The sequence below is a fragment of the Diadema antillarum genome, unplaced genomic scaffold (assembly GCF_040938485.1).
Source record: "Diadema antillarum isolate AM-2024a unplaced genomic scaffold, OU_Dant_1.0 seq00000079_RagTag, whole genome shotgun sequence".
NCBI classification, from domain to species: Eukaryota; Metazoa; Echinodermata; class Echinoidea; order Diadematoida; family Diadematidae; genus Diadema; species Diadema antillarum.
This window is the reverse complement of record NW_027271172.1, coordinates 479,662-493,072: the sequence shown is the minus strand read 5'-3', so window position 1 is coordinate 493,072 and position 13,411 is coordinate 479,662. Positions and strand designations below refer to the sequence as shown.

Sequence of the window (13,411 nt, the reverse complement as noted above, 5' to 3'; positions counted from 1 at the left end):
ACCCCGAGCATGAGAAGAATATTAGAATCAGAGCCTTTTTAACAGCGCCATCTGTATTTCATCACTCGTTTGATCTGAAACATGGCAGCTTACATTGAGGAGCAGAGTGGGATCTTGAGTGCAGGTAAACTTCACTTTCTGATAGTGATACCAGGATTGATTTACTTCCAGCGTGTTAATTTAATAATTTAGCTTACATTGCCTTGTATCTAATAGTCTTAAAAATGCTGTAATGTAGTTGCGCGGTGCATTATCAATGAGGAGAAAGATCTAACACTGTTAGGGCTATGCCGTAGTCCCACATGTATCAAATAATGTATGGGTAAATGGTCTGTTAAATACAGGTCTACGAAAACCGTGTAGCTTCTATAAGTTGTTAAGTGAGAAGTTTCTACAGATCATCTAAAATTCCGAGTAGAAAAGTGTTGCTTCTCAAGCACTGATGCATCTTACACACTAACTAGATCTTGTTATGAGTTTCATAAGCAGCTCTACCATTTTTGCATCACTTGTTGGTAAATTTTTTCACGTGAACGTGAACAAAAATCATGCTCTTGAGAAAAGTGCAACTCCTGTCATGATCATCTGTCTTGGCAATCCAGGGGTTTAGGGGCTTTTGGGTTACAGGGCCAGGGTAATGTATTTTCATGTGTTTCAGCTTCTCTACGATGTCATTTCCATGCCAATTTGGCCATAAATAAGGAAATTGTTGCAATGATCATTGCCGAATGCACAGAGAAATAATGAATACCAATTCGAGAATTGCTCTCATCACGTGTATAAACCTGTCTGCCTGGCGGAGATGCACATTCTGGTGACATTGAAAGTAGCCAGCAAATGTGATGAATTGTCACCATCAGAATGTGCTGGCTTTAGTTACAGAAGTATTACTATTGGGCGTATTGGCCGGACACGGCCTGTCAGTCAGAGGCCATGCTTTGCTAGAAACTTGACTTGTGATGGACTTCACGTCAAACACAAGTACTGTAGGCCTATCACCAGAATCAAATGTAAAATTGCAATTGATTCATCAAAGTTGCACTTGATATTTGCATATTCCTGGAACCAAATTCACCCAAACATCCTCTCTGGAATGAACTTCTGTTTAGAATAAGATTTGGGGAACTTGCATTTGATTTTTCAAGTTTCTCGCAATGGGGCCCAGGATAGATAGATGCCAGTTTTCTGTTGGAGTGGCTGGCAAACTGTGGCAGATGATGTGCGTATAGAAGGCATACATGCGCATTCGTATTAGGAATAGCGAGTGATTAGCGAATCAGTACACATTGTAACTACATGTATGCGATTTCTGGAGATATCTGAGAATACACTGTATTTATAGCAATAATGTCATTATCAATATTGATCGTCGGATTGTGGTTTACTATGGCATCATTAAAAAGCTGGAATGTGTCAAAATATTTCTGTAACTACATTGTATATGTCAAAAGTGTAAAAGTCAGGTAGAAAAAAGTACATAGCCCCTAAACCCCTTGGTTGCCCTGTCTAGTCTCACAGATGATTGTATGGTTAAAGTAGTCTAGTACATCATGTTTTTGCTATGATGCAAAATTACTGACTTTGTTGTTGTTGGGGGGGGGGGGGGCAGGGACTTGTTCATTCACCATCACTGACTGGTTTTCTGTTAAGATTTAAACCCCTTCTTCGTAATTCGCCAACTGCATAGGTCTATAGAATAGTACTTAGTAGATGGTAATTTACAATTATCTATGTATGATGCATCATGCGTTACCCCGGGGTACCGTAGTACCACGGGTTACCGCGTTGTGTAGAGCCACCTCACGTCCACTCGAGGACAGCCGCAGAGAAATGCATGCACTGTGTGTGCGTGTACATAGTCACTCCCATGCCACTGCATGTTATACGATGCATGCATGGCACGCTGTGCTAGCAATAGCGTGTGCTTCAGTGCACTGCAGTGTAGTGGCTAGCGCCGCTAGCTTAAGCACCAAAATAATTTTCACTTTTTGGCAACCCAGGGATACAACCTTTTAGAAAAATAAATAATTCAACAAAATGGCTGATTTTCATTTGGTACCCCGGGATACCATTTATGTCATCATATTTATGTGTGTATGTGTGTGTGTGTGGTGTTTTCCATCACTCAGACTTGTGTTAATGTGTTACTGCTTAGTGAAACTGTTGGTTTCATGTAAATGGAAATGATGTATTACATTTGATAAGTTTTTGTCCCCGCTGAACGAGTTCGAGCAGGGGACTATGAAATGGGCTCCGTATGTGTGTGTGTCCGTGTGTCCGTCCGTCCGTCCGTCTGTCTGTCTGCGTCCATGCGTTATCAAAATGTTCAATTTGCTACTTCTCTGTCATTTATGAGCCAATTTTGATTCTGTTTGCTTTATATGATAGCACTACATGGGAGCTTTGAAACTTCTACACAAAATTTCAGTTGTGACCTTTGACCTTGACCTTTGATCTATATTGTACATTTTGCTTCAAAATGCTACTCCTTCGCCATTTCTAACCCGATTTCGATTCCGTTTGCTTTTTGTGATGGCACTAGGTGAGGGCTTCAAAACTTCTACACAGAATTTTGACCTTTGACCTTGGTTTTTTACCTATATTGTACATTTTGCCACTAAATGCTACTTCCGGCGGGGACATATGTTACGCACCGTGTAATTTCTACTTTTTTTCAGATGATATAATCATATGAGTGCATTGCATGTCAGAGATTTGTGACAACTTTTTGTCTCTGATCAGTGACTAATATGAACTCTGTATTTCTGCTGTTTCTAGGGGATGTTTGCCTCTGGTACTCGGACATCGGTCAAAGGATCCCACAGCTGCGGTCAATGCTTGGACAGATGGGCTTCCCAGGAGCCACCCGCACGCTCCTCATCTGGCTGGACCAGTACTTTGAACAATGTGAGAATTTCCCCCCGGGAAAGTTCCCAAACCAGGAGTACGTCAAGATGCTCATTCAGGAGTTCATCTTTTACAGATCGGCAGAGAAGAATCTGATGGTAAAAGACAGGCTAATATACTAACTGTACCAATTTGATTATTGGTAGTTGCCATTGTTTTGTGGGTTTTTTTTTTTCTGATGTGATCTTCTTTGTATCATTCATTGCTATATACATGTATCATAGATAGAGTAACATTGTTCAAAGTCGTGTACATACCGGTAAAAGGATTTTGTAGGATTTAGTAATTCTTTAAAGCAGTCAGGAATAGGAAAGAAAATACACATGCTTCTAAAAGTTTACCCGCAAATTACCAACAATAATGTATACTATCAGGCTTTAAAGGGGATGGCTAGTAACTGATCAGTGGGAATCAGTGGGAATGCTGGGGGATCCAATCCTTGTGGGATTCATTTAACCCGTTGCGTACGGGAACCTGGTGGCCTGCGTATTAAGTCTATGGGCATTTCAGAATTCAGTACGGAACGGGTTAAGAGTACATTATACCCAGTATATCTATTGTTGTGTGAAAATTGTTTGCTTCAGAATTGTCTCATATTCAAGTAATGTGCAGTTTAATGTTTCCAGGTTAGCATGCCTGTACAGTGACGGGGCATTAAACTGCACATAACTTGAATATGAGACTGTTCTGAAGCAAATAATTTTCACACAACAATAGATATATATAATGTACTCTTAAATGAATCCCACAAGAACTAGAACAATCATTCCCCAGCATTCCCACTGTTTCCAACTGATCAGTTACTAGCCATCCCATTTAACTGTGGACATATGTGTCAAATACTCTTTAAAGGAAGCCCAAACCCAAAGAGAAATGTGGATTGAGTGAAAGCAGCAACATTAGTAGAACACATCGGTTAAAGTTTGAGGAAAATTGGACAATCAATGCAAAAGTTATGAATTTTTAAAGTTTTGGTGTTGAAACCACTGGATTAGGAGACTACTAGAGGTTATGACACATTAAGCAGGCAAATATACGTACCGACAGCTGACCAAGGACTCTCATTACAATATGTTACCCTTTGTGTGGAAAAAAATAAAGAAAAGGATAAGAAATTTATAGAGCGGTGTTTGGCGTAAATATTCTAATGAAAACGGAAAACGCCACTAAACACAAAACAACAACATACAAGTGTATGTGTGGACAACAATATAAAGAAAATATAAAGGGAATTCCACAAAAATTCAGTTTTCTAGCATAATGAAAGAGCACTTGACTAACTGCTTTCAGAAAGCATGAGATATAATTTCTACCCTTAACATATGTCAGTATCAAGTTGATGGAATGCGTAATTTTCATGAAAAAGGAATTTTTGTGGAATTCCCTTTATATTTTCTTTATATTGTTGTCTACACATATATGTCATAACCTCTAGTAGTCTCCTCATCCAGTGGTTTCAACACCAAAACTTTAAAAAATTCATAACTTTTGCAATGATTGTCCAATTTTGCTCAAACTTTCACTGATGTGTTCTACTAATGTTGCTGCTTTCACTCAATCCACATTTCTCTTTGGGTTTGGGTTTCTTTTAAACAAACACATTTTTCATTTATTTCAGTGTAAACAAGTGTGTTGACAAATGTCAGGCATACTGTATCATTCTTGTGAAAAAAAAAGATATCCTTTGGTTAAAGTAAACTGTGATGTCTGGTTGTGCCGATTATGCAGCAAATGACTGCAGTGCAGGAGTTGCAGCTGTTGGAGGAGTTGTGCCATTTCTTCCACGAGAACGGCAAGCTCGCCACCACCCACAACGTCTTCGACGCCCTCTTCGGCAACAGCGGGCACCCACTGAAGGATGCGGACGAGCAGCGGCGCAAGGCGATGATGCGACTCGTTTCCCTGGCGATCAGCGTCGGATGCCACGATGTGTTGGATTGTGCAGCCGTGTGGCTTTACAATCAGGTATTATCAGGAATTACCAGTGCTCGCATCGTGCAGACAATATTAGTGTAGTATAGGTGCCATTCTATACAATTTTCAAATTAAATTTTTAATGTGAAGATGGATTGAATCAGATAAGCAGAATGATGGAAGTTGCATCAAAATCTGTCTTTAAAAGAGACTAACAGAATTTCCATTTTCACACATGTTCAACAGAACAATGATGTTTGTCATTGACATTGACAGCATATGCACAGAAGATAATGTGACGTTTCCATTATCTCTCAGTTCTTGCATTTATTTGTTCACACACAAAAAAAGTGTGCAAATCATGTTTTTGGACAACAATTTAGCAATAACAGCATCTCCTAAGTCTTTATCTGTTTGATATTGCAACACAAGAAACAGTTTCATGGGACAAATTAAATGTTTGCTTTTCCACTTCCCTTAAGAAGGAAAATTTAGTGGAGATATGTGTGTAGAGCAATGTGAGGACTTTATAAGTACTGTAAAAGTGAATATTTTCACGTAAGTATTTTTTTTTTTGGTGCTCAACTGGATAAGATGAGTTTTGCACGTTTTTTTATTCCACAGAATCAAGACATGAACTACTGAAATGTACAGCAAGGAGAAATATTTGTGTGCTTTCATTTTTCATGCCAGTTTCTGGTCATACGAAATACACAAAAATTTCAACACTACAAAAATTTCCACTTTTACAGTAACTTTATGAGGCCATCACATTGCCTCATCTAACGTGCTTGGTACAGTATGTGATTTCATAGAATAAACTCTTTTGTGCAGAGACATGAAACTTTGAAATTCCTTAATTTTCATGTTGAATCTGACAATGTTGACTGGACACCTTTAATTCTGTTTCTAGTTCAATTTTACTCTGTTTATTCAAAGTAACTGGAACACTGTGTGGAATCACACATTGAATATCCGCGTGTGTTACACTTTTCACGGGCAGATCCAAGAATTCCGTAAAGGGGAGGTGCCTTTACAAAGGACACCCCCCCCCCATCTTTTTCTTTTTATTTCTTTTGTTTGAACAAAAAATATAAGAGGGGGCGTGCGCCCAGTACGCCCCCCTTTGGATCCGCCATAACTTTTTTTCGCTCTATCTTTTTAAAATCAGACAGCTATTTGCTCTCTGCTAATTCATGTGTTGGATATTTCATTTTCACTGTGTTCACAACTGTAAAGTAACCATTTTCAAAATGTATTACATGTAGGATCAAAAGATGATTAAGACACAAGTCTCAGAAGTCAAGAAAGACCAAGGAGCATTTTTTTTTCGGTTTGGAAGTGACTGTGAAATAAACAAACAAACAAAGAAACGGGGGGGGGGGGGGGTAGCAGATTCCACCCCCTCCTCCTTCAGCCTTTGCTGGAAAAAAAAAGAGTTCAGTCACATATGTTAAAAAATATATGTATACAACAAAGTGTATATGAAAAATGTAGGAGCTTATGAATATTAAAAATATGAACAGGTCAATAGGGCATGCTCTAGAATAGTGAAAGATTGGAAAATACTTCGTGGAAGTAACTGTCTCAATATAGATGTGAAAAAGATTGAAATATATCATTTTTTTTTTTTTCACACATTATGTAACCCTATGATGGCCCTCTTGTGAACTGCTCCCTTAGGACTGCTCTGGCCACAGCATCAGCCTGGCCGACTCTGTGATGACGGACTTCTGCGAGCTGGTGCCAGGCACGCAGGCTGCCATCCAGTCTGTCGCCAAGATGTCTCCCCAGTTCACCTACCACCTTCTCACTGCTCTCATGTCTCACTTCAACACTTACCAGAGTAAGAAATAAATAACCTGTTCCTTCCCCAATTCTCTAAATACCTTCAATGTCCCCAAACGAGATTCTTTTTGCCCGTCGACAAAGAACTGACATGTTGGTAATCCACCTGTGCGAAAGCAGTCAAGCGGTGCATGCATCCCCTCCCCATGGTCAACTACATGTGCCCTTGAACAAAAGAAATATCGATCGGGTGGGATGTATGAATAGAGCGTGCGCTGATGGGCTCACAGACTCTTTTGTTCTACACAAATCAGGCACCAGAATGCGATGACTGGGGTCAGTGAACACAGATATCCACTGTGATCAGCTTTGATTGTTAATGTACATGTTCATACGAGTTTTGTAGCAGAGCAAGGGCAAACTAAATCAGAACAAAGGTAAAAAATACTGTGATGTACAAATTCTTCCAACAGAAAGAGAACAAGCGCTGATAGAATAAACTCTAACCTTTTTATCAAACCCATTTTTCGGGACTTTATAACACAAAGAAACATGAATTTAGGCCACGAAAGCAGGTACTTTTGTCTTCATCTTCATCAATTGCTCCCACGGGAACCTGGTATACCAGGTTCCCGTAAGAAACGGGTTAATAGTGAAACAAAGTTTATCAGAAGGACTCAAAAATCATTTTCTCCATTTTGAATTTGCAGTATATGAAAATGGTCTACCAATAAGCTTGTATGACTAACAATACAGTTTGCCAGGATAAGGAGTTGTTTTGGAGTATTTTGAGATGAAAAGTTTAGAATACTTCAAGTTGTGTTCCCGACTTTTATTTCCTCGACCAAGGAGGTTATGTTTTTCAGGTGTTGGTTTGTCTGTTTGCAAAATAACTCATAGTTGTGAACGGATTTGGATTAAAATTACAGGAATAGTTAATAATGACACAAGGAAAAGATGATTAAATTTTGGTAGTGATCCAGGACACCAGATCTTGATCCATAAATTTAAAAGCAAAACGAAACAAAATGTATTATGTGATGAGATGATCATACTTGTGCAACTACCAAAGGGTTAAGGTAAGATGTTTATCCACAGAACTTACTCAGTGCAGGTTGGGTAATTTAGGCTGAGACGTACTGAATTTTTGTGAGAATGTCATTTTCTCGGGTCTTTCAAACATGTAAGTTTGCACTATTGCTACGTAGATATGCGACTTTGTGTCCCCAGTGTGTCTTCAGACAGTGATTGCAGCTTGAAGACTTACAGAAATAGAATATTGTTTTCACCTGGTTTAAGCCTTCAATCGTTGAAACAAGAGTCATTTTTTCACTGATACGGCTTCCCTAATCACATCTCTCGTAAGGTACATCTCAACCCATCAAGCTGATCCCACCAAGCCAGCTGGAGGTGATCGGTAACTGGATCGGGGAGCAGCCCAGCATGTGCCTCAGCCACACCCATTGCAATAAGAGCCCGCCCCCTCGCATCCCAGCCTTCCACATCCACCCCTCCCACAAGACGTCCCACGAACCCTCCGGCACTGGGCCCCTCCCGGGCCTCATCTGGCAGAGCGTCCTCTCCCCTCTCATCCTGGACGCCAACCGCCCCGCCATCCAAAAGACTCTTGCCAAGGGCGTGTCCCTCCACGACTACGCCCTGCTTTTCTCCAAGCTCCATCTTGGCATTCTGCAGGTGCTCTTTGCATCAGATGATACGAAGTCTGGAGGCGGTCCGACGACGTCCAAGGCGAAGTCGAAAGTCGGGGTCCTGACCCTGTCGGACATTGAGAGTGTGATAATGCTAACCGTACACACCATTCAGGACAATAAGCTTGGCGAGGAGGCAGTGCAGACTGCAGTGGAGAGGATTGCCCAACTCCTGCAAGTATCCATGGCAACAGGGACACTGCCAGTGACCAAAGGTACTTAGTTTAAACTTGTAGTACTGTCCAGCTCATTTCATATGCAGAGAATGCTATAGTGTTCAAGTGATGCACAGGTCTAAGTACATTTGTAGGAATTGTATAGGTTTTCCCACCCAATTTCATCAGTTTTGCTTTCGATTTAACAAGGCGATCATTCAAGTTTGAGTGAATTTGAATGATCACCGAGGTCAACATTAAAAAAAGTAATTAGTTCATTTAATTCAATTTAATGAGCATGCAATTTCAAAAGTTTCTCAAATAAATGTGTAAAAAGGGCATTCAAATTAATGCACGTGCAACACATCCAAATTCCCATCAGCATCGTTGTGAAGAAGGTTAAGGAATTCAATTTCACGATACGGCAAACATTTACAACATATGGGCAGTGGTTTTTGTTTTTCTAGTGTTCTTTGTAGTTTCTTATCTACTTGAATACGCAAACAAAATGTATCTTGAAATGAGACTTTTGCCTTGTAAGAGCTAATATAGGGTCTATGAAAGCTTGTATAACTCCTCTTTGAAAAACATACATTGTACATGTACATTATATTCATACACGACATTGACACTGCTAGAGAAGAGTATACATGAGTATCTCAAATACGGACAGAATTTATGGGCAAAGCATTTGAAAACCAGCAAGACTTTATCACTGGCAAAACCCTTGGGTGACACAAGTCTATAGCTAAGCCGATTGTGGCAACGTATAGATATGGACACCGAGAGGGTAGGAATGAAATCAAAATGTACATTTGAATGTAGACAAAATTTTCAGAGATAGCCATTCCCTTAATGTTACATCGATACTATAAGGGGGTAAATTGAAGGTGGAAGACAAAATTATACTGACAGTACAATAGACTAAACTGAATAAATGAAACTTTGAAATTAAAATGTTATTGTATACAGTAATCCAATATATCACAGTAAAAAAAAAAAAAGAAAGGACCCCTAGAAATGCATGGTAACTTACGATGATTGAATTTGAAATGTTAAAGGACAAGTTCACCTTCATAAACATGTGGATTGAGTGAAGGCGACAATGTTAGTAGAACACATCAGTGAAAGTTTGGGGAAAATCCGACAATCCGTTCAAAAGAATTTTTAAAATATCTGTACAATCACCGCTGGAGGAGAAGACTACTACAGTGTATGATGTCACATGCGTACAACGATATAAGGGAAATAAAAAGAGAATTTCACAAAACTTGACTTTTTAGCTCACCTGAGCCAAAGGCTCAAGTGAGCTATTGCGATCGCCCTTCGTCCGGCGTCCGTCGTGCGTCGTGCGTCGTGCGTCGTGCGTCGTCCGTCGTCCGTCGTCCGTCGTCCGTCGTCCGTCGTCCGTCGTGCGTCGTGCGTAAACTTTTTACATTTTCATCTTCTTCTTGAAAACCCCAAGACCGATTTTCATCAAACTTGGCAGGTAGCATCCCTAGGGGGTTAGGAACTCAATTTGTTAAAATGGGCACCATTCCCCACCCAGGGGGCCCCAAGGGGGGCCCAAACCCCCCAAAATTAAGGAATCTGTAAAAATCTTCTTCTCTAGAACCAGAAGTGATAGAGCTAAGTTAATACTATGAGTTAGTACATTGATGACTGTAGTTTCAAGTTTGTTCATGGCAGAATCAGGGGTGCCCCCCTTGGGACCCAGGGGAGGGGGGTGGGGAGGGGTTCTAATGGGGCCTAAATTGTACATTTTCATCTTCTTCTTAAGAATCCCATGACCCATTTTCACCAAACTTGGCAGCTAGCATCCCTAGGGGGTTAGGAACCCAATTTGTTAAAATGGGCACCATGCCCCACCCAGGGGGCCCCAGGGGGCCCAAACCCCCCAAAATTAAGGAATCTGTAAAAATCTTCTTCTCTAGAACCATAAGTGATAGAGCTAAGTTAATACTATGAGTTTGTACATTAATGACTGTAGTTTCAAGTTTGTTCATGGCAGAATCAGGGGTGCCCCCCTTGGGACCCAGGGGAGGGGGGTGAGGAGGGATCCTAATGGGGCCTAAATTGTACATTTTTATCTTCTTGAGAACCCCATGACCCATTTTCACCAAACTTGGCAGGTAGCATCCCTAAGGGGTTAGGATCTCAATTTGTTAAAATGGGCACCATGCCCCACCCAGGGGGCCCCCGGGGGGCCCACACCCCCAAAATGAAGGAATCTTTTAAAATCTTCTCTAGTATCAGAAGTTATAGAGCTAAGATAATACTATGAGTGAGTACATTAATGACTGTAGTTTCAAGTTTGTTCATAGGAGATCCAGGGGTGCCCCTCGGGGAGGGGGGGGGGGTGGTTGGGAAGGTCCAAATGGGGGCCTAAATTGTACATTTTCATCTTCTTCCTGAAAACCTCATGATGGATTTTCGTCAAACTTGGCAAGTAGCATCCCTAGGGGATCAGGATCACAATTTATCAAAATGAGCACCATGCCCCACCCAGAGGGCCCCAGGGGGCCCCAATCCCCCCAAATTAAGGAATCTTTAAAAAAATGGGACCTTATTGTACATTTTCATCTTCTACTTGAGAGTGCCTGGTCAAATTTTGGTAGAGCTGTGAATAATTTAGATTAGTGACTGCGTGAAAGGTGAACTTGCGATACTCAGGTGAGCGCTAGACCCGCGGGTCTCTTGTTGAATAAAGTGCACATTTCCTCAACTTGTTACTGACTTATGTTAGGGGTAATATTATTCCCCCTGACTTCTGAAAGAGAGAAGTCGAGTGTTCTTTTATTATGTGAGAAAAGTGAAAATATCTTGAATTTTCTTTATACTTTCTTTATATAGTTGTACTCATATGACATCACAAGCTATAGTAGTCTTCTCATCCAGCCGTGACTGAGCAGAAACTTTAAAAATTCATAACTTTTGAACGGATTGTCCGATTTTCCTCAAACTCTCATTGATGTGTTCTACTAACATTGCTGCATTCACTCAACCCACATGTCTATGAAGGTGAACTTGTCCTTTAAGAGATAGCCATTCCCTTTAATAATGTTACATCGATACTCTAAGGGGGTAATTTGAAGTTGGAAGACAAAATTATACAGACACTACAATAAAATAAGCTGAATAAATGAAACTTTGAAATTAAAATGTAATTGTATACAGTAATCCAATATATGACAGAGAGAGAGATAATAAGAAAGGACCCATAGAAATGCTTTGGAACTTACGTTGATTTATTTCAAAGTGCAAAGTTGTATTCCTGTAAATGAAATTGAAACTTGTATTTGGGACGAAATTGAATGTCTATCTAGCTGGCATGAAATTGAATGTCAACTTTGAGTCATTAAATTGAATGAATTTCTTTCTAAACTGAATGAAATAAAATCTGAAAAGAATGACATGAAACGAAATTGAATGCTCAAAAAATTAAAATAAACTGTGAGAGTATCAGTGGCAAAAATTGCATGAATTTGAATGCCTTTTCAGTAATTTGAATGCAAATTTAATGAAATTGTGTGGGAAAACCTATAGTCATAAGTTTATCATGGAATTGTTAAACTAATTAAACATTATTCCTACTCATTCGTGAACAGACATGGACATCATCTGTTTTACAGAACATTGGACAGTTTTTATCCCAGAAGCCAATTTTCATATTAATCATGTGTTCAATAATTAATGATGTATTGCAAATTTACTGGATGTATTTCCTTTTGGCTCGCTGTAAATGTATGGCTAGCTGTACCATGCATCCGGTGCATACTGATACATACTCTATCTGCAGTAGATATACTGGATGCATGGATAGTGAGCCAATAGCCAATTTCTGGCTAAGTGCATACACTCTTTCTACAAATGCATGATAGCTTGTTTAAAAATCAATGCACAGTTCTTGACAAATGAGTTTTTAAAATTTTCTCAACCCGTTCTATGATAACCAAATCTTAACAAGATTCTGAAATTCATATGAACTTTGTGCAGGACTGGCCAGGTTTGTGTGGGATATTTATCATTGAATGAACATGGTGAATCAAACTCTTCAGCTTGAGGAAGAGTCTTAGACTTCCCTTCATTCAAGTCAGAGCACTATAGAGTGTCAGTCCCCCCCCCCCCCCCTCTTCCCCCCCCCCCCAAAAAAAAAAAGTACTGCAGAACAAACTTTGGTAAAAATAAAACTTTTTGAGAGGATTTCGTGAGAGAAAGTGAGTAGTAGAGATATTGCCACGATTGCTCTGCTTAGTTTGAAAAAAATGATGTACTTACTTTTGTTTTTAGTTCACATTCCATGCTTCCCAGTAATTGATAAATTTACTATGCAAATTAGTTTCCAAGCCTTTGTATTTGAGAGGACTTCTGTGATCATGCTCTTGATTATATCATATTGTTTTGTATTGTTTTCTTGCTGTTGTGTGTTCCTCCAGATAAAGTCATCCCACTCTGTGAGGACCTACCATCCAATGCTTTGTTGTCGCTGATTCTTCACGGTGAGCTGCCATCCTGATTCACTAAGTGGCCCATGGGCAGGACATGGACATTGCTTATCCCACTTCTGAAGGGAAGAGAGAGAGAGAAAAGGAGCGAAATTCAAGATTCCAAGCGGCAGACTCCCAACAGACGCCAGGCCACTGGAGCCTACGGATTCAGCTACGAATAGCTCGACATTAGGAAAGACTGTCTTTGTGAAATCAGCCTGGGATTGGTGTCGGAAGGAGAGGCATGTGGTACAGAATGTCCTGTACAACTTGTTTCAAATCATTGAAAAGAATGTGTGGCTGGACCCTGTAGGGGGTGTCACTATGGCAACAGAGAAAGCCGTGAATGTGCCGGGACAGATAATGGAGGCATGCTCAACGTAGTGTGAACCATTGCACAATAAATGCTGTGTAAATGACAGGAAAGGAGGAAAAACAACATTCTAACATT

At 40.1% G+C, this 13,411-nt stretch overlaps 1 protein-coding gene across 1 annotated transcript; it reads left to right on the top strand.

Annotated features, from left to right (window-relative positions):
* Positions 1–81: 81 nt before the first annotated feature.
* Positions 82–13,060, top strand: LOC139726071 (integrator complex subunit 15-like). The gene is made up of 6 exons (XM_071637154.1): positions 82–124; positions 2,779–3,005; positions 4,636–4,872; positions 6,505–6,667; positions 7,976–8,533; positions 12,910–13,060. Exons 1-6 carry the CDS (start codon positions 82–84, stop codon positions 12,987–12,989), a joined length of 1,308 nt encoding a protein of 435 aa, XP_071493255.1. The 3' UTR covers positions 12,990–13,060.
* The last annotated feature ends 351 nt before the right edge of the window (positions 13,061–13,411 follow it).

What these genes read in the sequence shown, in the direction of transcription:
- LOC139726071 (XM_071637154.1), top strand. Translation starts at nt 82, where the DNA reads ATGGCAGCTTACATTGAGGAGCAGAGTGGGATCTTGAGTGCAG. An exon ending in GAGTGGGATCTTGAGTGCAG is followed by an intron (nt 125 to 2,778) that starts GTAAACTTCACT and finishes TGCTGTTTCTAG; the next exon opens with GGGATGTTTGCCTCTGGTAC. An exon ending in TCACTTCAACACTTACCAGA is followed by an intron (nt 6,668 to 7,975) that starts GTAAGAAATAAA and finishes ATCTCTCGTAAG; the next exon opens with GTACATCTCAACCCATCAAG.